The 26,375-nt window shown below is 41.5% G+C and overlaps 1 protein-coding gene across 1 annotated transcript in view; it reads right to left on the bottom strand.

The window, feature by feature from the left end:
* Positions 1 to 10,818: 10,818 nt before the first annotated feature.
* FER1L6 (fer-1 like family member 6) overlaps positions 10,819 to 26,375 on the bottom strand; it is a 77,912-nt gene continuing 62,355 nt past the window's right edge. Inside the window, exons 35-41 of the mRNA XM_074859727.1 lie at positions 23,457 to 23,599; positions 22,795 to 22,883; positions 21,109 to 21,207; positions 18,531 to 18,772; positions 18,043 to 18,206; positions 15,233 to 15,333; positions 10,819 to 10,999 (exon numbers count right to left, since the gene is read on the bottom strand). Coding sequence (XP_074715828.1) covers positions 10,819 to 10,999; positions 15,233 to 15,333; positions 18,043 to 18,206; positions 18,531 to 18,772; positions 21,109 to 21,207; positions 22,795 to 22,883; positions 23,457 to 23,599 — 1,019 coding nt within the window. The remainder of the gene's footprint in view (positions 11,000 to 15,232; positions 15,334 to 18,042; positions 18,207 to 18,530; positions 18,773 to 21,108; positions 21,208 to 22,794; positions 22,884 to 23,456; positions 23,600 to 26,375) is intronic.

Genomic DNA, 26,375 nt, shown 5'->3' with positions numbered 1-26,375 from the left:
ATTCATACATGTACAGTCCTATTGACAGGCCAATGCTTTACCAGTATATCAGAAGTGTGTGCTTGTTTCTGCAGTGGATTAGCTATCACTTATCTGCGAGGAAAAAGAAACATCACTAACCAATAAGTAAACAAAAAAATAAATCCTTGTCTCTCATGATGTGCCAACAGCCTCTGGGGTTGCTTTTGTATTTGGCTCTTTTTCTAATATTTTCCTGAGATCTGGCATGTAAGTTGCAGTGCAGAGCTAAACGGTGTGGACCAGCATGCTCTGAGCATGACAAACCTACCTGGATTTCCTTCTGTCTGAAATCTGTTCCTTAGCCTAGCGGGGGCTTGCAGCTGTAACCACTGCTCATGGGTGTGTGGGAATTAAGAACTGGTAGTAAGCAAAACGTAAACTGCCCTTGAGGTTAGAAGAATGATTGTGGGGAACTGAGGCAACATTCAGAACACCATGTTGCGAGCGTCAGAAACAGCAGGCCAGAACACCGCCTGCAGAATGCATGGTGAGCGTGTGAGCAGTAAACAGATAAAACCTGAAGGTCGGTAGGATGTAGAAATAAAAACAAACCTATGTAAACAGGTGGTAATAAATAGGGAGCTTGCACACAGTGCGGTGTCATTTGTTCTTGACAATGGTCCCCCTTCAACAAAGTGAGTTTATTATTATTTAACATGTCGCCCTGGTCCCGGCTGGTCTGAGACCGACAAAATGGGTGCAAGGTGCTTTGATCAAAGATGAAGGATTGAGAAGCAGGGCTTCCAAATGAGGCAGCTTGACCAGCTGTAACCACTTAGATTACAGGTAACAAAAGTGGATGAAGGAATCCCTCTGAGATGTGGTACCCCAGGGTGGCTGGCTATTCTGGTTCAGGGACCAAGGGTACACAGAGACCCTTCTGGATGAGAATTGCAGAGAATAACAAAGACCTAGAGTAAAAGGAAACCCCTGGAGGAAGGTGATGGCAGTATAACTATACTGTTCAACCATCCCACTTAGCAATGTAGACATGTGAAGAGTTCTTCTTCTGTATATTTAACATGCTTTTATATATACTACAGTATTTCCCAGTCTCCAACGACTCTCAATTTTGCCTACTAATGGATGTCAAATTTCTATACATGCCTTTCTTAAAAGACATTTTGGGAAGGAGTCTTATAGCACCTGCAGATACTACCTGCAGGTCTGCAATGTTTTCAGTGCCTGAATGGCAAGGGAAAATGCAGACTGGGGCTGGACATGGAAACTGGAGAACGTTTCCTTCCCCTCTACCAGCCTTCCCTTCACTCCAGCTTCTGAGCCAGCAGTTGCGTGCAGTGAACTTGCTGCTTTCCATCTTGCTCACAGGCAGGAGCCAGCTGCTTGCAAAAAGTACCAGCCATCAGTGCAGTACAAGGGGGAGGTAATGGTGCTGGTAACGGTGTCCTCCTGAGCTGGCAGGTCAAGCACAGCCTTTTTCAGGAGCTGCAGCATGAAAAAGGTTCTGTGCTGTGACGAGCAGATTATTCTGAAAGAGCAGGGTGCTGGAATTAGCCCATTAATTAGCTGTCAGTATCATCAGAGAGAACGCAGCCAGGGCCGCTCTTCGGTCAGTGGGAGAGACGGTACAGCCAGAGATCTTTCCAGATTGCTCTTAATGAAGGTGGTCTCTGTTACTGCCGTGGCATCTTGGAGCCATGGCAGAGGCATCCAAGAAGCAGATGCATAGTTTCTGCTAATTAATGTAGCTCTGATTAGTCTCCATACCTGCTTGCAGAAGTGATTAAAAGAGATGCAGTCTGGAAGATTTTTATAAATCATCCTTTCTCCATCAGAAATAATGTGAAACATTGTTATTTGTTTGCTTTTGAGATGGGGACTTAATTCGAAAGTGGAAGGGAGAGGTGGTTGTCATATACCAAATGTCTGGGAGCCTGGAACCAGATTTTGGGTTGAACTTTTCCCCTGTCACAAATGGCTGATAGAAAATGTATAAATTAGTCTAGAAGGAGACAGCATTCTGCACTTTGGAGCTGAAGGCAAACAGGCTATTCAGCCAAGCTCATAAATATCCCTTTTGGAGATCACAGCCAGCACAGAGAGCAATGAGGAGCTCCTCCTGGCAATCAAAAGCCTTTTCTGTGACTAACGTGTGGAGGAAACAAATTCTTATATCACCTCATCAGGGAATTTGTTTCTTCCAAATTTAAAATTAATTTTAACGTACTCATTAGTCACTACGAGACCAACCAGCTGGGTGCAGTGCAGTTAGTGGGCTAGGAGCAAGAATATTCTGCAGAAAGCAGGGCAGGGCAAGACCCCCTGCAGACCCAATCTGACACCCCTGGCTTCATGACCCTGACCAAACCACCATACCAACAAACACCTCAGAAGCAGCAGCAGCTGCAATGTTACAAAATATTTCTGTGCTTTGTGGAACAATTCAGCGCACTGAGATGGAGATTTGATTTATAATATTCCATGTAGGATGGATACAGCTGTCTCTTATCTATATGGACAGCAGAGTAGTGATAGCTAAACGTGAAAGGCTCTAGGGTACATTTAAGTGAGGAATAAGATTCAAAGGTCTGGGTAGTGCCTTTCTTTTTCTGATATGTCCTTAATATATCTTGTGCGGTGGTGACCACCTTTCTTTGTGTTGAAATCAGAGTGGAAGTGAAGGACACCTTGCACTTACTGCAAGGTGCCAGGACTGGCTTGAGATGGTCTCATACGTGTAAAAAGGGAGACCTCCAGGGGGCACGTGCAATTGTAAGGAGACCCCCGGTTGTTGAACCTTCAGATAAACTAACTTCTGGAGCTATGATCACATGAACATCAATCACAGTGCTTTCAAACCTTTTCTGAGTAGGAAAGAAATCTCTTTACAGGTAAAATATCTTCAGTTTGTCCAGAATCTTAACTTTCAAGAAAGTTTGGGGGGGAAAAAAAAACAAAACAAAACAAAACAAAACAAACAAACAAACTAAACAAAAAATACCCAACTCCCCAAATCCAGGAGATCCAGGCTATTTCATATTGGACTTAAAACCACTTAGAATGAAGTCTGCCAAGAGGCACAGAGCTGTTGAATTTGTTGTCTCAGAAGAAAGGTAACTGCAGGATAAAGATGTATACAGTCTGTTTTGGAGTTAGCTTTTCCCCCTTGCTTTGCTTTGTAGGTTAAATTGTTCTGCCAATCCACAAATACAATATTCAGTACAACATGAATGGCCACTCTCAGTATGATAATCCCACCAAAACTAGTTGAGTATGTTATCCATAATTTCTGCCAGTCACATTGTTATCTTCCCTTTTTAAAATGTTTGCAAGAAGCTAAAAAAGTAAAAAGACTAGGCTTTCAAAAAAAGTATCCCTTCCTTACAGAGGATAAGGATTGAAAATTGGAAGGTACATTTTCAAAAGCTGTCCTTTCACCTTTATCACCCTTTCTCCTTTATGTACAAGAAAGCTGGAAAGGGACCTTTTACAAGGACATGTAGTGATAGGACAAGTGGTAATGGTTTTGAACTGAAAGATTAAAGCCATTAGAATACATATAAGGAAGAATTAATCACTATGAGGGCAGTGAGACACTGGAACAGGTGGCCCAGAGAGGTTGTGGCTGCCCCCTCTCTGGCAGTGCTCAAGGCAAGGTTGGATGGGGCTTTGAGCAACCTGGGCTAGTGGAAGGTGTCCCTGCCCAAGGCAGTGGGGTTGGAACTAGATGATCTTTACGGTCCTTTCCAACCTAAACCATTCTATGGTTCTATGATATGGTCAATAGTTAGGTGTCTCTGACTGACTGACTGACTGATGCATTTGAGAGAACTGTGGTTCTGCATGAGCATCTGGGAGTCCAGCAGCAAATTAGATGTTAACTGCTGCAGTGGGATGCTGAGGGGTTGGGGCAGTCAGCAAACACGTGCATTTCCATCACTCCCTCAAAAGCAGAAGGAATTACATAAATGATAGCCAGCAAACCTTCCTTCTTCTGCAGAAACAAATTAGCACATCTGTGATGAGAAGCACATTGTGTGAGTTGCTCAAGTTTCTCCCTTGTGTGAAAAAGATCTTCTGAGACCCCTCCTTCCCTCCATGTTCTTCTCTTCCAAAGTCTGAGCAATGCAAGGCCAAGATGCCAGGCTGGGCAGGCACAGCTCCTCAGAGCATGCCAGCACCTCCCATGGTGGCTGCAGAGGCTCTTCTGAGTCTTCTGGCTTGTAGTGGTGTGAGGGGAGAGGTGAACACGTGATGTGCTCAGAGTATGATGGCTCCCAGCACAGGATCTGGAAACATTTGTCCATCAGCTAGGTTGTCAGAAAAGCCCCACCCCCCAAAGCCCATTTATTTTGGGAGGGAAGAAGATGTGGTGCCTTATTCACAGCAGAAGCAAATCAGCCCTTTGCCAAGGTCACATAGAGATAGGAGAGGAGTGTACCTGCTGCCAGCATCAAGGGGCCACATGGCAAAGAAAGGAAAACAGATCTCCAGAGCAGATCTGGAGAGAGCACTAAGCTGCAGATGCAATTGTAGCCCATCTAGACAACCCACGTACCAGCCTGCTGCTGCATGCTGCTGGGATGCTACCTCACTATATGAAATGCAAACTAACTGCACAACACTCAGAAACTAGCAGGGACCTGGTGAGTTTTGCAGAAATTACTTTGCAGATGATGGTAAACGTGTTCTGGCTGGCCCAGTGCAAGTCTGGGCTTTGAAACCTCATCCTCTAGCAGAGCTTCAAGGCTGTCCTGGTTGTCCTGGCTCTGCTGGGCAGCTCAGCATCGGTGGGGGCTTGGTGGGAACTTGGCTCACAGGGAAATCAAGTGCTGCTTTTCTCCGTCTCACTCAATGGACAGGGAAAGGGAATTAGAATTATGTTTTTTTTCCTGATTCCTTTTTATCGTGTGGTAGTTTAAGCTCCCGAATTGTGGTGACAGTAGAGGGAAGCCTATGCTTGAGTTTTCCTGGGGGTTTTGTGATAGGCTGGGATGTTATGAGTGGGAAATAGCTGGTAATGGGTGCTGCACATGACCCCATCCTTAACTCCCAGTGAGTCTGGTGATCATTTCACACTACGGTATTTCCAGACCAGCACACATAAACAGCTGGTCTTCAGTAGCTAGGCTGAAGTAGCTTTTGCTTACACAGTTAAATGGGGTTTTTTGTTGCAAACTTCTGTAGCAAGACTCAGAAACAGCAAGTGTATTCTTTGGGAGCTGCTACACTGTGCAGCATGAGAAAATTTTTGTTTGTTTGTTTTAATTAGCTATGTGGGAATGCAAAATCGCCAAAATTTGTCAATAACCATAAGACTTGCCTTTTGCTGTCATGTACCTGGTCAGCATGTGGCCAAATCAGTGATAACAGCTCTTTTCTGTTCTTACAGTAGGAAACGAGGCAAGACTGCAGCAAACCCCAATGTGGAGGTACTGATTACTGGTAACTGTCTACTTTTACTGGCCGAGCTCAAAACTTCTGCTGCTTCTTAAGTATTTCATGCTCTTGCTTGCCTGTAGCATTACCATGTCACTGTATGTTCCCAAACTGAGCCAATAGAAATGAAAGAGGTAAAAATGAATATTTTGCTCAAGGGCTCACAATTCAGTAATCTGTTGGTGGGTTTTTTCAGTATTGTTCCCTTTTATGGGAGGCCTTGACAGCAAAGATCTGATAGTGATTTCTTATTGCTTTCCTCCTGCTCTGTCAAAGCGTGTGGTTTCACATCTCTACTCTGCAATGGCAGTAATGCTTCTTCCTTCTGATTCATGTAATAAAAATATTTTATAAAGATTCCATTTTTGTGTGCCTGTGAATACTCCTGGAGCTGAGATTTTTTTCCTCAGAGAACAGGTCCTTTTCCAATGGTTCGTGTTGTATCTTGATTAGATTCTGCTTTGTTTTTCCTCTTTAAAAGTAGACTTTCCATTTCCTTTCCTCAGATGTTCTTCAGCTATATCACCAGAACAAGGCAGAGGTCCATCTTCCCCTGCTGCCCCATCTCTACCGCTGTGCTGTTGGACATATGCTGGCAGCATTTATAAACCCGTACAATTTCTTTTCATGCAGTTTTGCCTAGTGATTGAAAATGCAGCACATTCACCTACAACAATGGACACATGCGTGGATGACAACAGGCCACTATTTGCTTTGTGACCTGATGTGTCCTGTTGAAAGCAGCAAGGTTTTGGCACCAATACATGTTTTTGGGCTAGAATTGGCTTCAGTCTGGCTAGCACAACTCTCTGATATGTCTGTCCCCAGTCACCCATCTTGATGTGCCCATAGGTCAAATCATCTACAACTGGAGCCTAGAGCAGGAGCAATGCCCAGCTTGTTCCACAACACTAAACCGTGGGACTCTGTTCCCACTCTGCTCCCTAAATGCCAGCAGAGGCTGAGTTAGTGTCTACAAATCTGACCCAGGGTATCTGAAGTTGGGCACCCAGGAATTATTTCACCCCAAACTTGTGTCTGTCTTGAACAGTTCAGGAATAGGTCTCTCTATCTTTCAGGTTTGCCTCCCAGAAGGGTAACATCTGCTCCCTCCTGAGATTTTTGGATGCAAAACCCATGTTTATTATTGCAAGCCAAATGTTTCAAAGCAAGATGTGCCTTTTTAGATTAGCAGTGGTCGGCTATTATTTCCAAATATTTTTGGGATTCCTGGCTAACCTTCCCATTCCAGGAGAACAACCTTATATCTACAGATCTCATAGTTGCCAATGGTAGCACTCTGCTATTTAATGAGTTATTTGTGGTCAGAAACCAGTTGATAAAACTCCAAGTTGTACCAGCTGGCCTCAGAATTCAGCCAACATGATTGCAGACTAATGTTGAGGTAACTGCTCAGAATAAGGATCTCTGCCTTTCATATGAAACAGATAGAAGCCTTTGGCATTAACAAAAATCCTCAGTATAAACCTCACTCCCTATTAATCACAAAGCCCATGTCACCATAAACTCACTTAAGATGCAAACCCATAACATCTGGCATCTGTATGAGTAGTTGTGTTGGGTTTGTGTGTGTGGTGGGGTTTTTGGTAGTGGGGAAGGGGGCTACAGCAGTGACCCCTGTGAGAAGCTTCTCAGAGCTCCCCGGGCTCCAAGCCGGACCTGCCTTTGCACCAAGGCCGGGCCAATTAGCGATGGTGGCTGCGCCTCTGTGATAATGTATTTAAGAAGGAGAACTTGGGAAGAGGAGTTGAAGTTGTGAGGAGGCATTCTGGGGGACACGCCTATGCAAACACTGAGGTCAGCAGAAGAAAGGAGAAGGAGGAGAGGGGGAGGTGCATTGCAGCAGAGACTCCCCTGTATCTCATGGTGAGGCAGGTTGTGTCCCTGCAGCCCATGGAGGTCCATGGTGGAACAGATGACAATCTGCAACCCATGGAAGACCCCATGCCGGAGCAGGTGGCTGCACCTGAAGAAGGACGGGACTCTGAGGGAAGCCCCTGCTGCTGTAGTTCAGCACTGGGAGGACTGCAACATGCAGGAGGAACCCACACTGGAGCAGTTCAGGAAGGCTTGCAGCCCGTGGGAAGGACTCATGTCAGAGAAAGTCATAGAAGACTGTGTCCCATGAGAGGGACACCACGCCGGAGTAAGGGAAGAGTGCAAGGAATCCTTCCCTTGAGGAGGAAGGAGCAGCGAAAACAATGGATGTGGGACTGACCACAACCCCCATTCCCTGTGCCCTTGCGCTGCTGGAGGGAAGGAGGTAAAAAAACTGGGAGCAAAGCTGAGCCTGGGAAGATGGGTGGGGTAGGGGGAAGGTGTTTTTAAGATGTGGTTATACTTCTCACCGTAGGACCCCAGCAGCAAGCACACAGTGGCAGCAGCACTGTTAGGAGGAGACAGATGAAACTTAACAACTCTCTTTGTTAAGTGATAGTGGTGGTGGTGTTTGAATTAAATTGATCTTTTTTTCTTCCCCTAAAGAGTCTGTCTTTTGCCCATGACCATAATGGGTGACTCATCTACTCCCCTATCCTTATCTTGATTCCTGAGCCTTTTGCTTTATTTTCTCCTTCCCATTCCTGAGAGGGAAGAGGTGAGTGAACAGCTGCATGGTGCTCAGTTTCCCTCTGGGCTCAATCCACGACAGTAATCCAGAATTGAGTGCTCCTATATTTTGTCTCTTTCTTTAATACTTACTGACAGCCCTACCTCTCCAGCTACTTTGCAGCCATCTGGAAGATCATGAAAAGGTATTTGATTTAGTTTTGTCCCATAAGACAATGCTATCCAGCTCAGCCTACGTTTGTTGACTATAGTGATAGGCAGTTTAAGAATTGTGGAGGAGTTAGTTTGTTTAGATTTTGGCTCTGTGATGCCCTTTTTAGCCCAGACTGCAGGGCTATGCAGGGATAAGGGGATCTTGGTGGTTCAGCAATGCAAGGGGCTCAGAAATGGCTGTGCTGCAGGGGATTGAAGACCCCAGGGGCAGCAGGGGTGAAGGAGATAGCTATTTGAACAGGAAGGCAAGGGAAGAAGGGAGACAGGGTCTTTGCAAGGTCCCTGCTCATCCAGACTCAGACCAGGACTTGGAGGAGGATGTCTTTTCAGCTGTCTCCTCCTAACAGTGCTGCTGCCACTGTGTGCTTGCTGCTGGGGTCCAGAGTCAAGGCTTGGTCATGAAGTCATGCAGGAGGACCCTCCAGCAAGGGCAGGGCACTCAAGCCACAGTCCAGTGCTTCACACAGTGCGTGACAGCAAGGTCAAACAAGCAGAGTAAGGACAGATGGACAGAGCAGCTGTCATGCAGAATCAGGCCTACTACCTGACACACTGGAAAAAAATCAGAACCATCACCTTTATGACTGTCACAACATACTCCAGCTGTCGCAATTCATCTTCCACTTATTGCACAAAAATAATTTTATTTGCTCTTACTGGAATTTTCAAATTGTAATTCCACAATTCATGGCATGGTGAAATATATTAGGAGAAATAAGATTTCGTTTTCTATTTCATACAGGCTCAACTGCAAAGTAGCACAATGAAAAGCAATTGGTTTCAGAGGAATGTGTCACACATGCTGTGGAAGTAGAGGCTGCACTACATGAGGGCCCAGTGTAGAGAGATATGAGATGAAGAGGGACTCGAGGGTGCTCAGCACCTTTCCACATCACTGTCTTGCATTGCTACATTTAACTAGTGCAGATTCAACCATGTAATTGTGTTCTAATTTCTTGGTCATATTAAATGCACTGCTAAAGGAAATCAGCCCAACAGTAAAACCCTCATGTTTAATCGTAACGTAATTACTCACATACCTAAATAATTCAGTTATATTTACTGTATACTTAGAACATGAACTAAGAGTTACAATTAGCTAGATAGGGTGGCGATGGAATGTGTTCAGCCTGCCTTTAGCCATCTGCCTCTATCATCAGTGGAATGAGGAAAAGGTGCTTTCAGAGCAATTCATTCCATCCAAAATAAGCCTCTAAAATGCTTTTTAAGTGTAAAATATCTTTGTGGAAGTTTTACTAACCTTCATTTTTCAGAATAATGCAATTGCCTGTGTTGTAAGCTAGAGGGGAACACAGAGGATCATTGCACAGTCTTAACAGGCCAGGTACAAACTACCACTCAAGCTTCTCATAGAATTGGCCTCTGAGAATGATGCAGATGCCTACATTTCTGTTCCTGCACCTATATAATTCCTGTTAACAGTATTTCTAGGATTTCTTGTTCTTGCCTTTAGATACTTTAAAATTTGAAAAGGGTTTTCACACTTTTTATGAGCAGAGCATGATGCAAAGCATTTTCTCAAAGGTCACCTTTACAACATGTCTAACCATGGATGAGACTAGATTTCTATAGCTACTTCAAATTCATAATCATTCATTTTAAGGCCAAGTGGGGTCATTAAGTTATCAATCCTTGCCTTGTGCATGACAGGCTGCATCATTTTCTTCTGTATTCTTAGGTAGGATGAGGATTTTCATATTGACAATTGTGTAAGGTTTTATTCCTTGTTTTCTTTAATCCTCCATGATTTGTTCCACTCTGGAGATTTTCTCTTTCCCATTCCTCTTTCCCTCTGCTCATCAAGCAGCAGGATTCTCCTTGTTCCCTCTCCTTAACAAGGATCATTTGCTACTGCAATGCCTGTGACTGAGTCTTCATCTTCCTGATCTCTCTCCTCCAGTGACCTCCAGCACTTTCAAACTGCAGCTGAAAAAAGTTCTTTCCATCTCTGCTTCTACCTCCCCCTGTCATAGACACTTACCTCATTTATAAGTGTGTGAGACATCTTTATAGAGCACAGAGCTCCTACTGAGAGGCACAGGATGAATTCTGCACATGACACTAAATGAGACAATTTAACCTTAGATTTATTTTTAATAAAACTTTTATCTCAAAATAATCATGCCATTATAATAAGTCATTGAAAAACAGTTGAAATAATTAATTACAAAACTATGCAAAGACTGAACTATACATTTATCTTTGTGTACAGATTTTGCCCTGAATATTTAATCATTTGTCTGTAATAATAAATATCTGACTGACAAATCAGTTTCTGCATAGCATTAAGGAACTTACTTTCAAACACAGTTTTAGGTGAAGAATCAAACTTCCATTGTCAATAAAGCTGCATCAGTATGTTAATGATAATGTACATTAAGGCTGGGTCTGAATGAGCAGCCAAAGAAGACAATAAAACATTCTAAAAGAGCTCCAGTTTATGATATGAATAGTTATATTTTCTTTTGACAATGAATGAAATGTGTTTCAGGTTGATTAATTCTCTATGCCTGACTTCTGTTTTTAACTGAAGTGTCTGTATACGATTGGTTACAATGAGAGCCACAACTATGCTCATCCTACAACTATCCTATGACTGATTGCACCTGGCAGCGTGTAGATGAAGAGCACCAGGAAGACAATAAGAATAAGCAGAATTATGCCAGCGATGATGTACTTCTTGTAATTTCTCCAGATCAGGTGATACAAACACTTGAAAGGATTTACAAACCAAGAGAAGGATGTGTCTGGTCGGCTAAAGCAGAAGAAAGAAAAATAAAAACTGTTGTAAAGGCAGATCCAACTATTTCCAAAGTTACCCCACTGCAAAATAGATATTTGAGTCTAAAAAGACCCTTTAACTCCTGGGAACCCACTAAAGAGTTTAGAGGAAACTTCCACAAGATTCACATATATTGGGTCATTCTTCTTTCATTTGTTCCAGACCCCAAGCCCCACACACCACTCAGAATGAAAATCCAGTTCACACTTCATAACTACTCCAGTTCAAGGCAAGATATGGGGTTCAAAATTACAGGCAAGATCATGATAAATCCTAAAGAAGAAATGCAGATATACTCAAACTTGAGTACAAAAGCTTTCTAATCATTGCAAGGAATTTAACATTGCAAAAGGAGTAGTCACTACAAAAAATCTGATTGCTCAATGCTAGTCACAGTGCCGTAACAGTCAGAGCCAGCTCAGGCCTGGCATATGGCCCAAAATGGCATATTTTCAGAAGGAAATTTAAAAGAGGCCTCCTGAAAACAGGAGATGAGTTGAAACCCAAAATCTAGGTAGTTTGCTTGTGTACATAAAGAAGAGCCACCTTCTTCTGCTGGAGAATATCTGCAATCCACAATCCTAAGTTTTTTTCAAATGTTGCCTCACGTTATATTCTCCTCCATATCAGGAGTTTCTTCACACTGTACAGTAAAACTGGCTACATACAGAGAGGAAAACAATGTTCTCCTTAGGAAAAATGTTGGTGTAATCTCTCCTCTGGCATTCCACCCAGCTTGGGAGGTCACTGTGCCTCTTACTTCAACAGCCCTATCCCTGCAATGAGCTGAGGCAACATCTGTCAGTTTTGTATGATGGGATGACCTGATGAATATGGTGGTGTGGAGCAACATTAACACCTGAAAAATTTGGTGCAGGTTGTCTTTCTTATCTAATATCACTGTAGTTGTACAGATAGTGCAGCAGTAAGGAGAATGAAATTAAGACTCAGGGTCACAAAAAGCAACGGCCATGCCTCACTCCAGAAAGCTGTTTAAGGAATTTAAGCAATGTCTTAGTCATCTGGAGAATTCAGCGTTCAGCATGTGGCAGTGAATGCCAATGTAACAGAAAGTCTGTAAATCTAAAAAGCCAACTGAATATCTTTTAATTAAAGACTGTTTTATACTGAGGTGGAAATGACTCAGAAATAAATCAACAAATAAGCCCTCCAGGTTAAAAGGAATTATTAAAAAATGGATACTCTAAAGAGTAAAACTTAATGAATCACAGACTTGAGTAACAAAACCATTAATCTGCATGTTCCAACTACTTAAGGGCTTTTCATAACCTTTAAAGACAGGGAAAAAAAGCCAGGCTGTTGATCATTTAATTTGTTTTCTTTGCAATGTAGGCAATAGAATTCGTGCCAGTTATAGCAGCATATTTGTTATAATAGAGTGCATCCAGAGAAGCATTCTGTCTTCATTGACAGAGATGAAGAGATGGACAACATCATGATGCACATCACGGTGCTTTGGCCAGCAGGAAATTACACTCACTGCACTTTATTTCTCATTTGCATGTTTCTCTTTAGTTCCCAGACAGTTAATCTTTGTCTACCTTTGCTCTGGTACATTAAAGAGTCTGCTACTGTCTAGTAGCTCCTAGAAGATAATTTTAGTTTTGAAATTATTTTGTTTCTTATTTTGAAAACTTAATTACAAAAAACAATCTGAAACTTTCCCTCCCTCTCTGTGTGAGCCTATGTGATTAGAAAAAAATAATGTGACCCTACAGTACTGGCATAGAAATATGGAGGTCCTGACACAAAGCTCCTTGAGATGCACTTCTTCCTAAAGAGAACTCATTTAAAGTGCAGAAACAGTTATCTGTTATCTCTCAGTTGATTTTGTCTACTCTGCATGTATGAACTACATATTCCATCTCTCGGGGGCACTGAGCTGGTTAATGGCATGCAATGTCTTCAGCTATTAGTTTATTTTCTTTACAGTAAGTGAGTGTCTAGCTAAAATAGTATTTACTAGCCACATGTTAAAATTTTACTCTAGTAACCTTAGGATTTATTTTGCCTAACTTTAAAACTTAGGTGCCCAGCCTGGTCAGTCATGGGCTGTCTGCATGTGGAGAGGAAGGACCTTCTGGAGGACAATACATCTCTTTCCCCAGCTCCCGTCTTAAGATATGTTTGTTAGGTAAATGGGGTGACTCCATCACCTGTACATAAGCAGCTACAAAAGGAGCCTGAATGGCTTGCTTCTGAGATGGGTAATGTCAAGTGAGACTAGCCTCACTCTAATTTCAATTTAATTGAGGCATATATCTCAGTTAAGAGTAGAACTGGGTTGAGTGATGTGTCAGCCCTGTATTTCATCATAAAAACCTAGATGTGGAGCCTCTCTGATTACTCAGTGCAAGATCTGGAGGATGACTCTGGTTTTGTGGCTTCTGGGTGAAAACACCTCCAGGCTGGCTATGCAGCAGAGAAGGGGCCAGCAGGCTAGTGACAACCTTTTGGCCCAACAGCACATTTGTAGATAAAACACCCTTGACGTGAAAACACAGGGAGCCCTGGAGCCCCAGGCTGCCTGGGATGAATGGGCTGGGCCTGAAAAAATGAGAGGAAAATGAGACAGTGCCTCTGCACATCCTGTTGACAACCTCCTGGACATGTAATGCCGCTATTACACACTACACTCCCTCTTAAAACTGCCTAGTCTGATTGTTTCCCACCACATGTATTTCAGAGCTATCCCAGTCCTCTCTCCTCTGTAAAACAGTGCTTTAATTTCCATTACTGGGAATCTTTCAGACATCTGTCAGGCATAGCTCATCCTGCCTTTGGGTAAAGATGTTGGGTGAAATGATTGATTAAAGTCTTTCCAAGGCTAATTTTCAACAAGTCTACCTCTAATTTTCAGGCTAAATTTATACCCTTTGTAGGGGTATTGGCAATTCCACATTTATGCTGTTTTATCCTTCTTCATGTTTATCCTGAGATATATATCAAACCAACAAAATTAAACAGAATATGCAATGATTACCATTATGATTAGCAATTGATTTTTAGAAGCTCTGGTAGCAGGAAATATAACATCAATTTCTCTTTTTATTTTTTTAAATCTAGCTCATTACTTTAGTAGAACAAAGTACTTGAGCCAAAACAGATTTGAAGTACATTTTTTCTGAATGCAAAAATCTCAGCTGATATTTTTTTAATGTGACAAATGCTGAAAGAGAAAATGCTCATTCTAGATCATGTCTTTGATAAACCACTTTAAATGTCGTCATTGAAAAGTCTTATGATGAAAAATAAGCATTTTAATTCTTTGATCATGAAGTAAAAAAAATTTAGAGAAAGATTTGTTAAAGTTGTATCATTCCTGTATGACCTGATTTTCTTGCTTTATGTGCTTTTATATGCAAGTGATTAATTTATTCAAAAATAACTATATGTACACAGAGGTAAGTTTTCCACTGGTATGTAACAGCTGAGATACCTTTAAATGTGTGCAGATAATTCTTGGAATAATAGAATCACAGAATCACAGAATCAGTTAGGTTGGAAAACACCTTTAAGATCATCAAGTCCAACCACTAAACCATGTCCCTAAGTGCCATGCCTACAGGTCTTTTAAATACTTTCAGGGATGGTGACTCACCTACTTCCCTAGGCAAACTGTTCCAGTGCTTGATAACCCTTTCGGTGAAGAAATTTTTCCTAATATCCAAAATTCTTGCTTCCTAATACTAAGACTCTGTCTCCTAATGGTCATATTAAAAAAAAAAAAAACAACCTAGACATAGAAAATTTTTCATACAGTCATTTTAAAGCACTTAAATATTAATGGCTTATAGTTATCCTTTTAATATAATAAATATAATCCATCTGATCTTTACAGGTGACTAAACTGAGGTGTTGGGTGTATGCATAAATTATGATGGTTTAAGAAGTTATCACATACCAGGTCAGCTATGGAATGAGCCCGCCTGTGAACTCTAGCTGAGGACAAATGTGCAGCAATGCAATTTATTTGGTCTTCCAGAGGAAGGTATTTCAGCTAACCTGGAAGTTGCTGCCAACTATGAGTGCCAGCAGCCACGCAATGCACAAGTTGGACAAATGTCTTGCTCAGGGTTACAGCAGGAAAGAGGACAAAAGCCAGGAGAGGACAAGACCTGCTCTTCCCCGTCTCCTGCTGAATGCCCCTGCCCCAGCTTGTTTAATGAGTATGCTTCTACTCACTTGGGTTTTTCCAAGGGCTCAGGCTCCTTTCGAGCTTTGCCTACCGGATTCTTCTCAGCTTCTTCTGCTGTGACTAAGTGAAACTCAGCTTCCACCTTGCCCTGGATCAGAGAGATCATATGTAAGCATCCAATCGTGGGTTATTATCACTAAATCACAGCAGGATTCAGCTTGTGGATAAGTTATGAAACCAGCTGAGGGCAAAGGAAGTTTTTTAGAAAAAAATAAGATAAAGTTTTTGCAGTTAAAGAGAAAGCACAAAGGAAAACCCAGGCACCAAATTCCTGACTTATGCTCAAGGACCGTGAGGAAAGAGAGAGGTAGGATGTTTTCTTCCAGACCCATAAATACATATTCTGATTCCTAAATTATAACGTAAATCATCTGAGAAGACCTGTCTTCTATCTATCACACTTCCTGACAGAGCTGAATGGTCAATCTGGAAGCTGCATTGCTGACATGGACAAGGGGTAGTACACCAACAGGAGGAAATCCAGCCAGTCACAAGTGCTGGAGCAGTTGAGCTGTGGGGTCTCAGCTCACAAAAGGCGGATGGCTAGAAATGAGATCTGTGTGCTGAAAACATCATGAAGTGCTAGAGCTCTGTTCAGCATAAAAGAATAGTGGTCTGGCAGGTGGATGCAGAGTAAATTTTCGTGATGGAAGATGATACACAGAGCTGTGACAAAAGGACAGCTTTGTTCAGCACCAACTTACTGATAATTCCTAGAATCAGGAAAAGTCATAATGGAATATAACTTCTGGTTTACTGCTTGTTTTCATTGTGACAGGCCATTAAAGCTTGTTGAGTGACTAACAAAATATTAGCACTTGTAAGAGATCATGTCTGTTACACCTTGCAGTAGAAATATGTAATCTGAGTTATTTGGACTCTTAGTATCAACTGTAACTTCTGCTATGGAAGTTAGAGTTTCCTAAATATGGGTTAAATATTTATTTTTCCCTTGCACTCACAGCAACAAATCTGTTGATAGTTCTGTCTGTATTAGGTTAGAGATGTTCTCTCTTTTCCCTGTTCATCCAGGTGCGTTCTTCAGTGCTATCTCCACCATAGAATTAATTAGGCCAAAGGAAAAAAGATTTTAAAAAAGATTTCAGAGATTTAAAGATTCCAGTAACTATTAAGAGTGGGTAAATCAAATCTGCTTTATAAAATCTGTGATGGATGAAAAACAAACAAATTGCTTTTCATGTATTTACTATTTTCCTACCCCATACCTTTATGGATATCAAAAACTGAAATGTGGTTATTTATCAGTGGCTGCGATTCAGCACAGAACTAGGCTGAAAGAAGGATGAACATAAAAGGGATCAGTGTGGAAGACAAGGGGATCAAGAGCTGAAAGTGGACTGGGAGAAGGAGAATCAATTGTACTAGAGCTGAGAAAATGGAGGTAAAGCAGGGGTTTGGGAGTGGAGCCCATTCACTAAATCCATGGAAAGTACACAGTCACCTTCAATCTGAAGAACGCAATGAACTTGAAGATGGCACTTTTTATTAAAACATTCTTGCTGGAATGGACAGAACTATGAAGGAAGGGTGAGGTTTAGGAAAACCCTTAGAGAATCAATGAAAATCTACAGAGGGAAGGAGATCCCTTAAAAAAGGGCCAAAGCAGGTGTATTTGTAGAGGACTATACTACAGGAAGCTATCTTGTAACTCTTGGTCTGTATCCCCACAGGGATCTGGATGCACCTAAAAAGACTCCAGCCACACCAATCCCAGAACTGGGCTGCAGGGATGTCTGGGTTCGGGTCCAAGCTCCCAAAGTCCACTGTGGCCATGCGAGCACATTAGCTTGGGTTTTCCTTCACTACCTCACGTGCTTCTGCTTCATGCTCTGTTTCATGTAGATATGCCCCAAAGACCATGAGCAGAGTTAACTATTGGGATGTAATTCATGTCTAGATACATGCACTCCACCTAGGAAACAGAGAACCAGAGCTGGCTTTACACTGAGGATCCCTATACTGCTGTAACAGTACAAAGGAGCCTTAAAGATAGGGAAAATGGAGAAGTTGTGTTAAACACTGAGAATTTCAGTGTAGCTCCAGATTATAAACAGAAAGCACTATAACGTTATGAAGAGAAGCTGCACCAGAAAACTCTGAGATAAATGGCTAAGTACACACTGAGTGAGATTTACACCCTGCTGCAAGCCTGGTTACACTAGAGGCTTTGGGTAAATGAAAATTTGTGTGTCAGCATTTATATTCCTTTTAGGAGAATAATTCTAATGTAACAAGTCTTATAGAGTTTGGGGGAAGCTGTCATTGTCCTTTGCACTCCTTTGTATCAATTGTATCCTGCCACTAAATCAAAAAATATTGGCTTATTGAGCACACTTCAACAAGAAGAGGGGACTGAGCTCTTTCTGCTTGAGAAGTGTCACTAGCAAGGAGAATAATGGTGGACTCCAAAATCAGTTCCTTTGCTCTGGTTGACGTGAGAAATAAATACTAAAGAAATAAATAAGCAGGTGAGATTCCTCTCAGGATTTCCTCAGCTGAAATAAAGTTGGCTGGAAACACCTCATTTTCCACACTACCCATCCAGTGTGCTGGGAAATGAAGAATTCAAAGAAAAAGTACAAAGTGCTCTGGTTGCGTGGGATTATCTGAACCAAATCTTTGGGGAACCACTAAAGCATTTGGAGGGGTCCTATGGACTGCCAGTGGTGTTTGTTCTTCAGATGCCATATCCAAAATTAGTATCTCGCTGTTTCAGGATCTCAGCAGAGCATAACAGCCCCAGGGAAAAGCTGTTCATCTGTAGTGAGATGCCTACCGTGAGCTCCCCAGCCTTGATGAAAGGCCACCAGCCTCTGATGCGCTTCTGCTGAAATATGGAGATCTTGTTTTCTTCACTTGCTGACATAACTATGCCTAGGTCACAGCTCTTGGCTGTCTTTGCTGCTCGAGGGAACCCATTCAGGTTTAATTCAAGAGTGCCTGGAGGGATAAGTAATGTGACAACAGTCAGAGACCAGACAGACACCAAGGTATTCAAACAACAGCTTCTAGATGAGATACATGGAGCCAAGCATCTTGGGCCCAAGCTTCAGAGCTGGGGATCTCTCTGTACTGTCAGTCATTCATTTGTGTTGCCCTAGCAACATCTCATCTGAGTTCCTAATTATCCTCTCTCCAAGAAATGTGTAAGTTTGTAATGTGGTGCTTAGAGAACGACAAGCAAAAGTTGGGTCTCATACCTCTACAAAATACAGGTCTGGCGAGACCTCAGGTGAAGTTCAGGCAGATCCATTGCATACTTACCCAAGAAATCATCTGAAGAGAGTCTTTCAAAGTCCCACACCTGAAGCACCAGCTCAGCAGGTATTTTGCGCTCCGTCTTTTCCAAGGAAAATATGTTTTCTCTTTTACTAACCACCATTTGTTTCTCTGCTGGGAGATAGTGGAATGGGAACACAAAGCGCCAGTTGAAATTGCCCTCTCCTGTTAAGGAGTTGTAATGTACATCTGTCTCCTGCTTGTCATCTTCCAGGCCCTTTATCCACCTATGGCAAGCACATAGTGGAAAGCACTGCTGTCACCAGGGGAGCTTGAATCATGGTTGTCGTTATTTGGTTACAGGCATGATCATTTACTAATTCCTACATAATCAGCAGGAGGCAACACACTGTTCAGGACTGTGACATGCAGCAACAGCCCAGGCTTGGGGATCTCAGCCACCTGCCAGCCATGGCACAGGCTGCAGTGATGGCCAGTGATGATCAAAAGCAGAGAGTGAGAACATGATTTTTATATCAATTAGACCCCAAAATACCAGTTGGCAACTCACTATTGGCCAAGACATCTGTCTTCTTTGGGAGAGACAAAGACAGCATCAGTCATTTATCCACTACTAATCACCCTGTATTCATGTTGTGCCACACTAATAAATTGTGTGTCAATATCCCAAGACTGATTTCAGTGCTCAGTATTAAAGTCTAAGTTGTTTGCAGTTGCTATTTGGGGGTATAAACATGGCATAAGTATGGCTGGAGAAGTCTCTCTGGTTTTTCTTGTGATTTCCTCTTGGTTTCTGCTACAGTGTGCACATCTGATGTGCAATGCTATGGTACAAAAGGACAAAAATTTCCTAAACATAATCTCTTCTGAAGAGCTCCACTGAGGTAATGATCCAGCAAGGTATGTTTTAGTTCTGAAGATGATTTATCACAGCTTGAGTAAAGATTAACATCTTTGTGCTGCACTCAAAGAGTGGCTTTTCCCCTGCAAGCCCCATTATTTCAAAAAGGAATTGGGAAAACCAGTAACAATCCCAAGCACAGCACTGCCTGCAGTGCAAATCCATGCCTGGTGACAGATTCAGTGCCATGTGCACTGTCTGAGCATAATAAGATTTATGTCTTCATCATTAAGGCACAGAAGCAAACACTCTGGCACTGATAATGATGTCTTCATGTTATCACAGAGCTCAGCATAAAGGCTAGCTCCCTATTTCTTTCCTCAATTTTGTGCTCTCGGAGCTACTCTGCTACTGCTCTGAACACGTTTATTGATAAATTGGATATATCTGTGTGAACACCAGTGATTTCAGAGTAGGTCCTCTCAGGGAACTGCAAGGGGAGGTTTGCTCAGCCAGTGTGTTCAATAACCACTCTTGCAGCACACTGGGGGCCATATGGTTGTATTAGAGCGTGCTTCACCTGGGCTAATATCACCTGCTCCAAAGGAGTGGTACCATTCCTGATGCCCCACACAGCTTGGTCAGAGCTAACACAATGTAACCCCCCACAGGAGTAAGAGCTGCTACCAGCCTGACCTGTCCTTACGCTTACTTTGGATTTCTTATTATGTTGACGTGATTTTCAGAACCTGCAAAGTGGAAAACATCCTCCCTTCCCTGCTCCATCAGTCACAGTGCTCCCTCCTCCAGCTCTTTGCATTTGGTCATTGGCAATGCTGCAACAAGTTTTTAGGGAAATTCAGTTTCCCTATGCTTAGCACTCTAGAAATTCAGATTTTTCCAGGACTCCAAAATTACATAATTCATACTGGCATATTAATGTCCCTCTCTAGCAGTGGAAACACAGCAAGAAATGTAAGACCAGTCTCACACCTGAGATTTCCAACACTTCTTACTGCCATTTATGCCATATATTCCCCCACTCCTCTCTGGTACCTGCATTCAAATCCTGCTCAGAAGCAGAAAATGCAAAGCAGTACTCCAAAACAAGCAATTAATTTTAAGTAACCTGCTACAATCTCAGGAAAGAGATGGTTTGAGTGTTAAGGTTCTCTTTTGTTCCCCCTCTTTTCATTTTATTTATGTGATATGGTTTATTGATTGTCCCAGTAACATCTGTGAAGCTGCGATAGACGTTTTGTCTGCAGAAGGAAGGAGATGGAGAGCAGAAAGTGCCCATGGGATGTTCTCCCCAATGTGGCTGTGGTCATTCACCTACACATGCTCCCCACATGGGGTTACAAAATATTTCCAATAGAAATAGTCTAGCAGACAACTGCTTTCTTGTTTCTAATGTAGTCATAATTCCCTTTTCTCTGATTATGTCAAATCTTTCTGCATCTGTGTAAGCTTTTACAGTTCAAGTTCTGTAAGTGTTTGATCTCTGTTTGCTAAACTGTGGGCTTGGTTCTGAGCAGGAAGTAATGACTAGTGTCATTTTACAGTTACTTGATTTTAAGAGGGGAAAAAAAAAAAAAAAAAGCAGTATCCAATATAGATGAGTAATTTGGGCAGGCATTTAGAGCAAAGTGCCAGGATCATAGAAATAGCTTATCAGATATTCTCACAACATAATTATTTTTTGTGATTTTTGAATGAAATATTACATGTTCTTTTGAAAACAAGTCCTGAAGAACTTACCCTTTTACATAGATATCACTTGATTTTTGCCCTGTAAAGATATTTTCATCTTCTAGAATTACATCCTCTGTATTCCAGATTATTACCCTCAGTTCATAGCTGGAAAAAAAAAAAAGAAAGTAGGCCTGTGTATGCTTAAGCTCTAGTTAAACACTAATGTAAACATCTATCAAATCATGCTTTTATAAAGTGAGAAATGTTGTATTTGTGAAAAACTCTTAAAATAGCATCAGCCTCAGGCCTCTTCTGTTTACAAGAGTCTAGTGATAGACTAGGGCTGGTGGCTCCTCTAAGGTCTTGGAGTATGCCGGACAATAGTGGAGTCACTGTCAGCTTCAGAGGGATGGAAAATAACTCGCTTTTTATGTGCCTGTTGCTTTACATTTCTTTTCACAAAAATGTTGCAGTGAAACAAAGCAAAGTTGATCTGAACATCATCAGAGCAGTCTCCAAAACAGTGAGCAGCTTGCTAATAAAAATCAGAGCTTCCTGGAAGGTGCTTTTCAGAAGAAATGCCTAAAAACATTGTATTTGGTGCAATCTAGTTCATTAAAAGGGAAGAGAAGCACTGTTTAGAAATATTTTCATTTAAGCAAGTGCAATCATCTATAGAGACATCATTAGTAAAAGGAATTCGTTTTCCCATCATTTCCACTCCCTATATACAGACATTTATAGTGGCCATCCAAAGCTCTAGAAGCTTGAACTGAAATACAAATGTTACAGGTGACATAAAAAATTGATACTCAAAAATTTAGGTGTGACTTGAGTCATTGTATAAACTGCAAAATAAATTAAAAAAAAAATAAACCAACTGTGTTTGAGAACACTAACACATGATTTTTCTGATATGACATGTGTTGTCTTAGAAAAAGCCTCAATCTCAGGTGTGAAGCAGTTTGTCCCAGAAATTACCAGATACCGAGATACCAGGCCATGGAGGTCTTAAGGAGATGTTGACCATAAAAACCAACTTGCATCTGCAGTACTCCGTCAGAGCCTTGTTCAGTTGAAGATCTTCAACAAGAAATACTTTCACAAAGTGTTTGAAGTCTTATGGAGCCTGGAGACTGTTTTGCTACAGCAAATATACATTTTTCATCAAAATGTGTAAGTTGTGTTTGCATGTTTACTTTCTTTCTCATAATTAATTGTTTGACAGTATTTTTCCCTGCTTTTGTAGACCACAGAAATGGCAGCAACAATTTGGTTTTGTGGATATGATTAGTTTCAAAACTTTTTGGATTGAAAAATGTTTGTTGTTAAGGAGCTTTATAGAAAGTTCTGGTCTGAAGAAAGTGATTGTTACATAGACTGTTATTTATGTCAAATCTTGGCTTTTGTTAAAGGAAAGAAAACGAAACAAGTTTTTATTACATTATTTCTTGTTCAAACATAAATAATACAGGAATAGTACCTGATGTTGCTTCAGACATAAAGTTGTCAGGAAAGGCCTTGCTAAAATAATGGAATAAAGCTGATATAGGATGAGCTGAGAACTCTGTTGCTCATTTTTGTGTTTCATTTACAAACATTCAATTAGCTTGAGGAACTATCTCAAACTTTTCTCAGGATCACAGAAGTTTGTTCTGATAGTTCTTTTTATAGTTCTTTCCACACTCTTAAGAAAGATTCAATCTTTGAAGACTTATGCCACTGTGCTGGGAGGAAAGCATAGAATATTACCCTTTGGGTTTTCTTGGTGAAATGTCCACTGGGGGTCCTGGCAGAGGCATATCTTTAGGAAACATGTCGACCCACATCTGTACACGACCCTTGAAAGCAAAGAGATAAACATCTCTCTAATCTAATTTTAGAGACTTTAGAAGGCTTTAAATATAGTTCTGACATCCAAAACCACCACTTCCTCTATAAGCACCAACCAGCTCACTATACTGTAACTATGATTTTATCTATAAACTTACAGGACAATATATTTTTTTCATACACATATTCTATCAGTGTCTCAGGAATTTGGTAAAGTTGGAATTGAGCTCAAACATTGGCAACTTCAAGGTAAAATACATATAAAAATATTACTTGATGAACAGAAAAAAAGAACCGAAGTCTAAATACAAGCAGAGTTTGTGTTAACTTAATAAACTAAAGTATTTAAAAGAATGAAAATATGCAGTTACACCTTGTGTGATTACTGTGTATTTAGGTAACTGGCTGTATACATACATGTGTGACAATTTCCAGGTTGATACTGTAAAAAGTCTCATGTATGGTACAACATTTGGATGCTGTTTCTGTAAGTTCACACATACAAATAGAAACCACAGTAACTGGAGGAAAGAAAAACTGCTCCTGGGTCTACCATCACCACCACCTCTGAGCTGCTCTACCTGTTCCATGCCTGGCTTATCCTTATGGTAGAGAGGCCGAGTCTCAATGTGCTCTGGGACCAGTTTATATCCAGCTCCAGGGATTTCTTCCCAAGCACATAAAACCTTTAAGGAGAGATGTTCATACGATTCAACTGGCTCCTCTATAGGAAAGAGTCAAACAAAAAGAACAAAGAGAGCTGAATTATAATGTTGAACCCCTTGGTAATATGTGCCATTAATTATTAAAGACGGTCATTAAAAATTTGCTTGAGTTAAAAGGAAGGTTTTATGTATCCCAGCTGAATAAAGAAGCGTCTTGAAATGCATTTAGTTCTTGTAAATAAGGATACCCACCAGGGCAACTAGATTAGCACTTAGGCAGCAGTTTATCTGTAATACACAGCGAATCATTTCACTATTACAGTTTCTAACAGGGAGATGGAAGAAACCTGTGAACTACTCTTTTAACTGAAAATGTGAATCTTTTTTACAGCTCATGAAAGACAAGGAGACTTGGATTTTGACGGAGCTGACAGTAAATAGACAATAGTAGTTATATCTACACTTCATTTTGCCTTGTGATGGCAACAGCAAAGAGAACTGAATCACACCTCAGAGGAAGAGGGTTGAAGTCCATGGGCAAGAGCGTGTCACCTCCTGACCAGCTCAGCTTGGCCACCGGAGGAAGGAAGAGCCCAGAGAATGGCACCTCAAGGAAGGACCAGTGTTAATATTGAAGGTAGGGTGAATATTGGAAAGCACAGAAAGCCTTTTGAGGTCTTGACCTTACTTTTTTTGTGGGATTCAGACAGAAGGGACACAGACTTTGAAGAGGGATATCTTCTAGATTAGGAGAGAAGTACCCCAGTGAGAAGAAATTCAAGACTTCTTTGTCAGCAAACTGTTATTACTTTTTCTGTGTTGCTATCTCTGGGTTGGTGGTAGATGTCGAAAGGTTTGTTTGGGATTTAAACAGTAGGTGATAAACCCTACCTAATGGCTCAGAGAGCAAGGAAGGATGACCCTGTGGTTATGAGTCCTGGTTGCCTCTTGTGTACCAATATGTGTTTGAGATATGATGTATTTCATTTAATTTTAGCCAGCTAAAAGCAAGGTCTTTAGCCTGAGCTACTCAGGCAGCCTCTACAGCAAGGACATAGACTGTCCCATGATAACCCCCATATCCTCTCTAAGACACCTTTCTAAAGATTGTTTTCACCCTCTGAAGATGCCTATTTCTTCCCATTGGCTACAGGTAGTCCTAGACTACCTGGGAGTAGTGGTCAGGCAGTTGGACCAGATGATTGTTGTAGGTCCCTTCCAACTGAACTATTCTATTCTATTCTATTCTATTCTATTCTATTCTATTCTATTCTATTCTATTCTATTCTATTCTATTCTATTCTATTCTATTCTATTCTATTCTATTCCATTCCATTCCATTCCATTCCATTCCATTCCATTCCATTCTAAACATCTATGCTCCTAAAGCAAAGTTAAATTATTCTTTCCCTTGCAATTTAAAGCTGGATGTAAGGTCCATAAATATAATTTTCTCCACCTGTAAAGTGGAAATGGTACTGCTTCTCCTTTTCGGTACTCCTCTAGAGCTCAAATCTGTGGTCTTTGTTAGTTTTACAGATCCAAATGATGACCAGCACAGAAACCCAGCAGGAAATAAGGACCCAGATGTACTTATCAAAACAGCAATCTGGATAAGAATTATGCAGAAGACTGTCTGCTGTAAACTATTTCTTTATATCGTGTTGAAAAACTGGTGTACTATGTACTTTGGACTTTGCCATCTGGTTCTGTATTTCCTTGCTTCTGGTTTACATCATCTTGTCTGATGTTGGTTTGTCTGAAGCTCATTTTAGTGAACCAGAATTTTGATCAAGAGATCCTGTTGCTGGTAGTCACACTCAGTCATCTGCTGGTGAGGAAAATAAACAAACAACACTACTGGAATCAAATATCTCTCTCAGGACAAGAAAGCAAAAATGGATCAACTCTTCTCCCTTTAGCAATGAAACCTTAGCAGCCTCCCACTTGAGGTGTGAGCTGTATTTTGTAGCTGCCAAGGGGAATTTGCTCAAAGATGTATAAACACAGATAAGGGTGTAGAGGTTTCCCTACACTGACACAGTGTCCACTACTGTCTCCAAGACCAGCTCCTCCTGATCCCCCCCCGAAAGTTTCCATCCTCACACCTCTTTTCCTTATCCTAAGTATAAAACTGAATCATAGAACAGTTTGGGTTGGAAGGGACCTTCAATGATCATCTCATCCAACCCTCTGCCATGGACAGGGACATCTTTTGCTGACAGCTCTGTCCCACTCCATCCCTATGTGATATGGACACTCAACTTACTGGCAGCTTTGACCTCTTTTTAAAGCAAGTTCTGCCCTGCCCTCTGGATTCATGGACCCCGCAGGTACCTGGATTTACACAGTGCTGTGTTAGTGTTTCAGAGCAGTCAGAGTGGTAATAATCAAGAAGAGGAAAAAAACAACAGAGAGGAAAGCCAAGTAGATAAGGTAGGACTGGCAGATAAGTGACCTGGAACCTAACTGTCGTCACAGACCTGTCTGATCTTGAGTGACTCACTTCACATCTGTATTTCCCTTTCCCCTTCTTCTCACTGCTTGTTTTAGTTTAGACAGGGAATGCATTTTTGAAAAGACTCTCCCTGACTTTCCATGCTGTGATTTGCTGTGTGGAAGGACCTCAGAGCATGCAAGCTGCATTCCTTTCAGATGAAACTAAGCCAGAAGACATGTTCCAAGAGGGTCCCCTGCACTCCAGCCAATCCTGGGCATGCTATCCTTGGGATCAGGCAGAAGCTAGTTCATAGCATCCCCCAACACCTACAATGTGGATGACAGGTCACCAGAAAAAACTGTCTCAACCTACAGATTCTCTGCAATTAAGCTACA

The sequence above is a fragment of the Strix uralensis genome, chromosome 1, assembly GCF_047716275.1.
Source record: "Strix uralensis isolate ZFMK-TIS-50842 chromosome 1, bStrUra1, whole genome shotgun sequence".
Lineage (NCBI taxonomy): Eukaryota > Metazoa > Chordata > Aves > Strigiformes > Strigidae > Strix > Strix uralensis.
The sequence above is the reverse complement of the archived record's forward strand: the minus strand, read 5'-3'. Positions and strand labels throughout refer to the sequence as shown.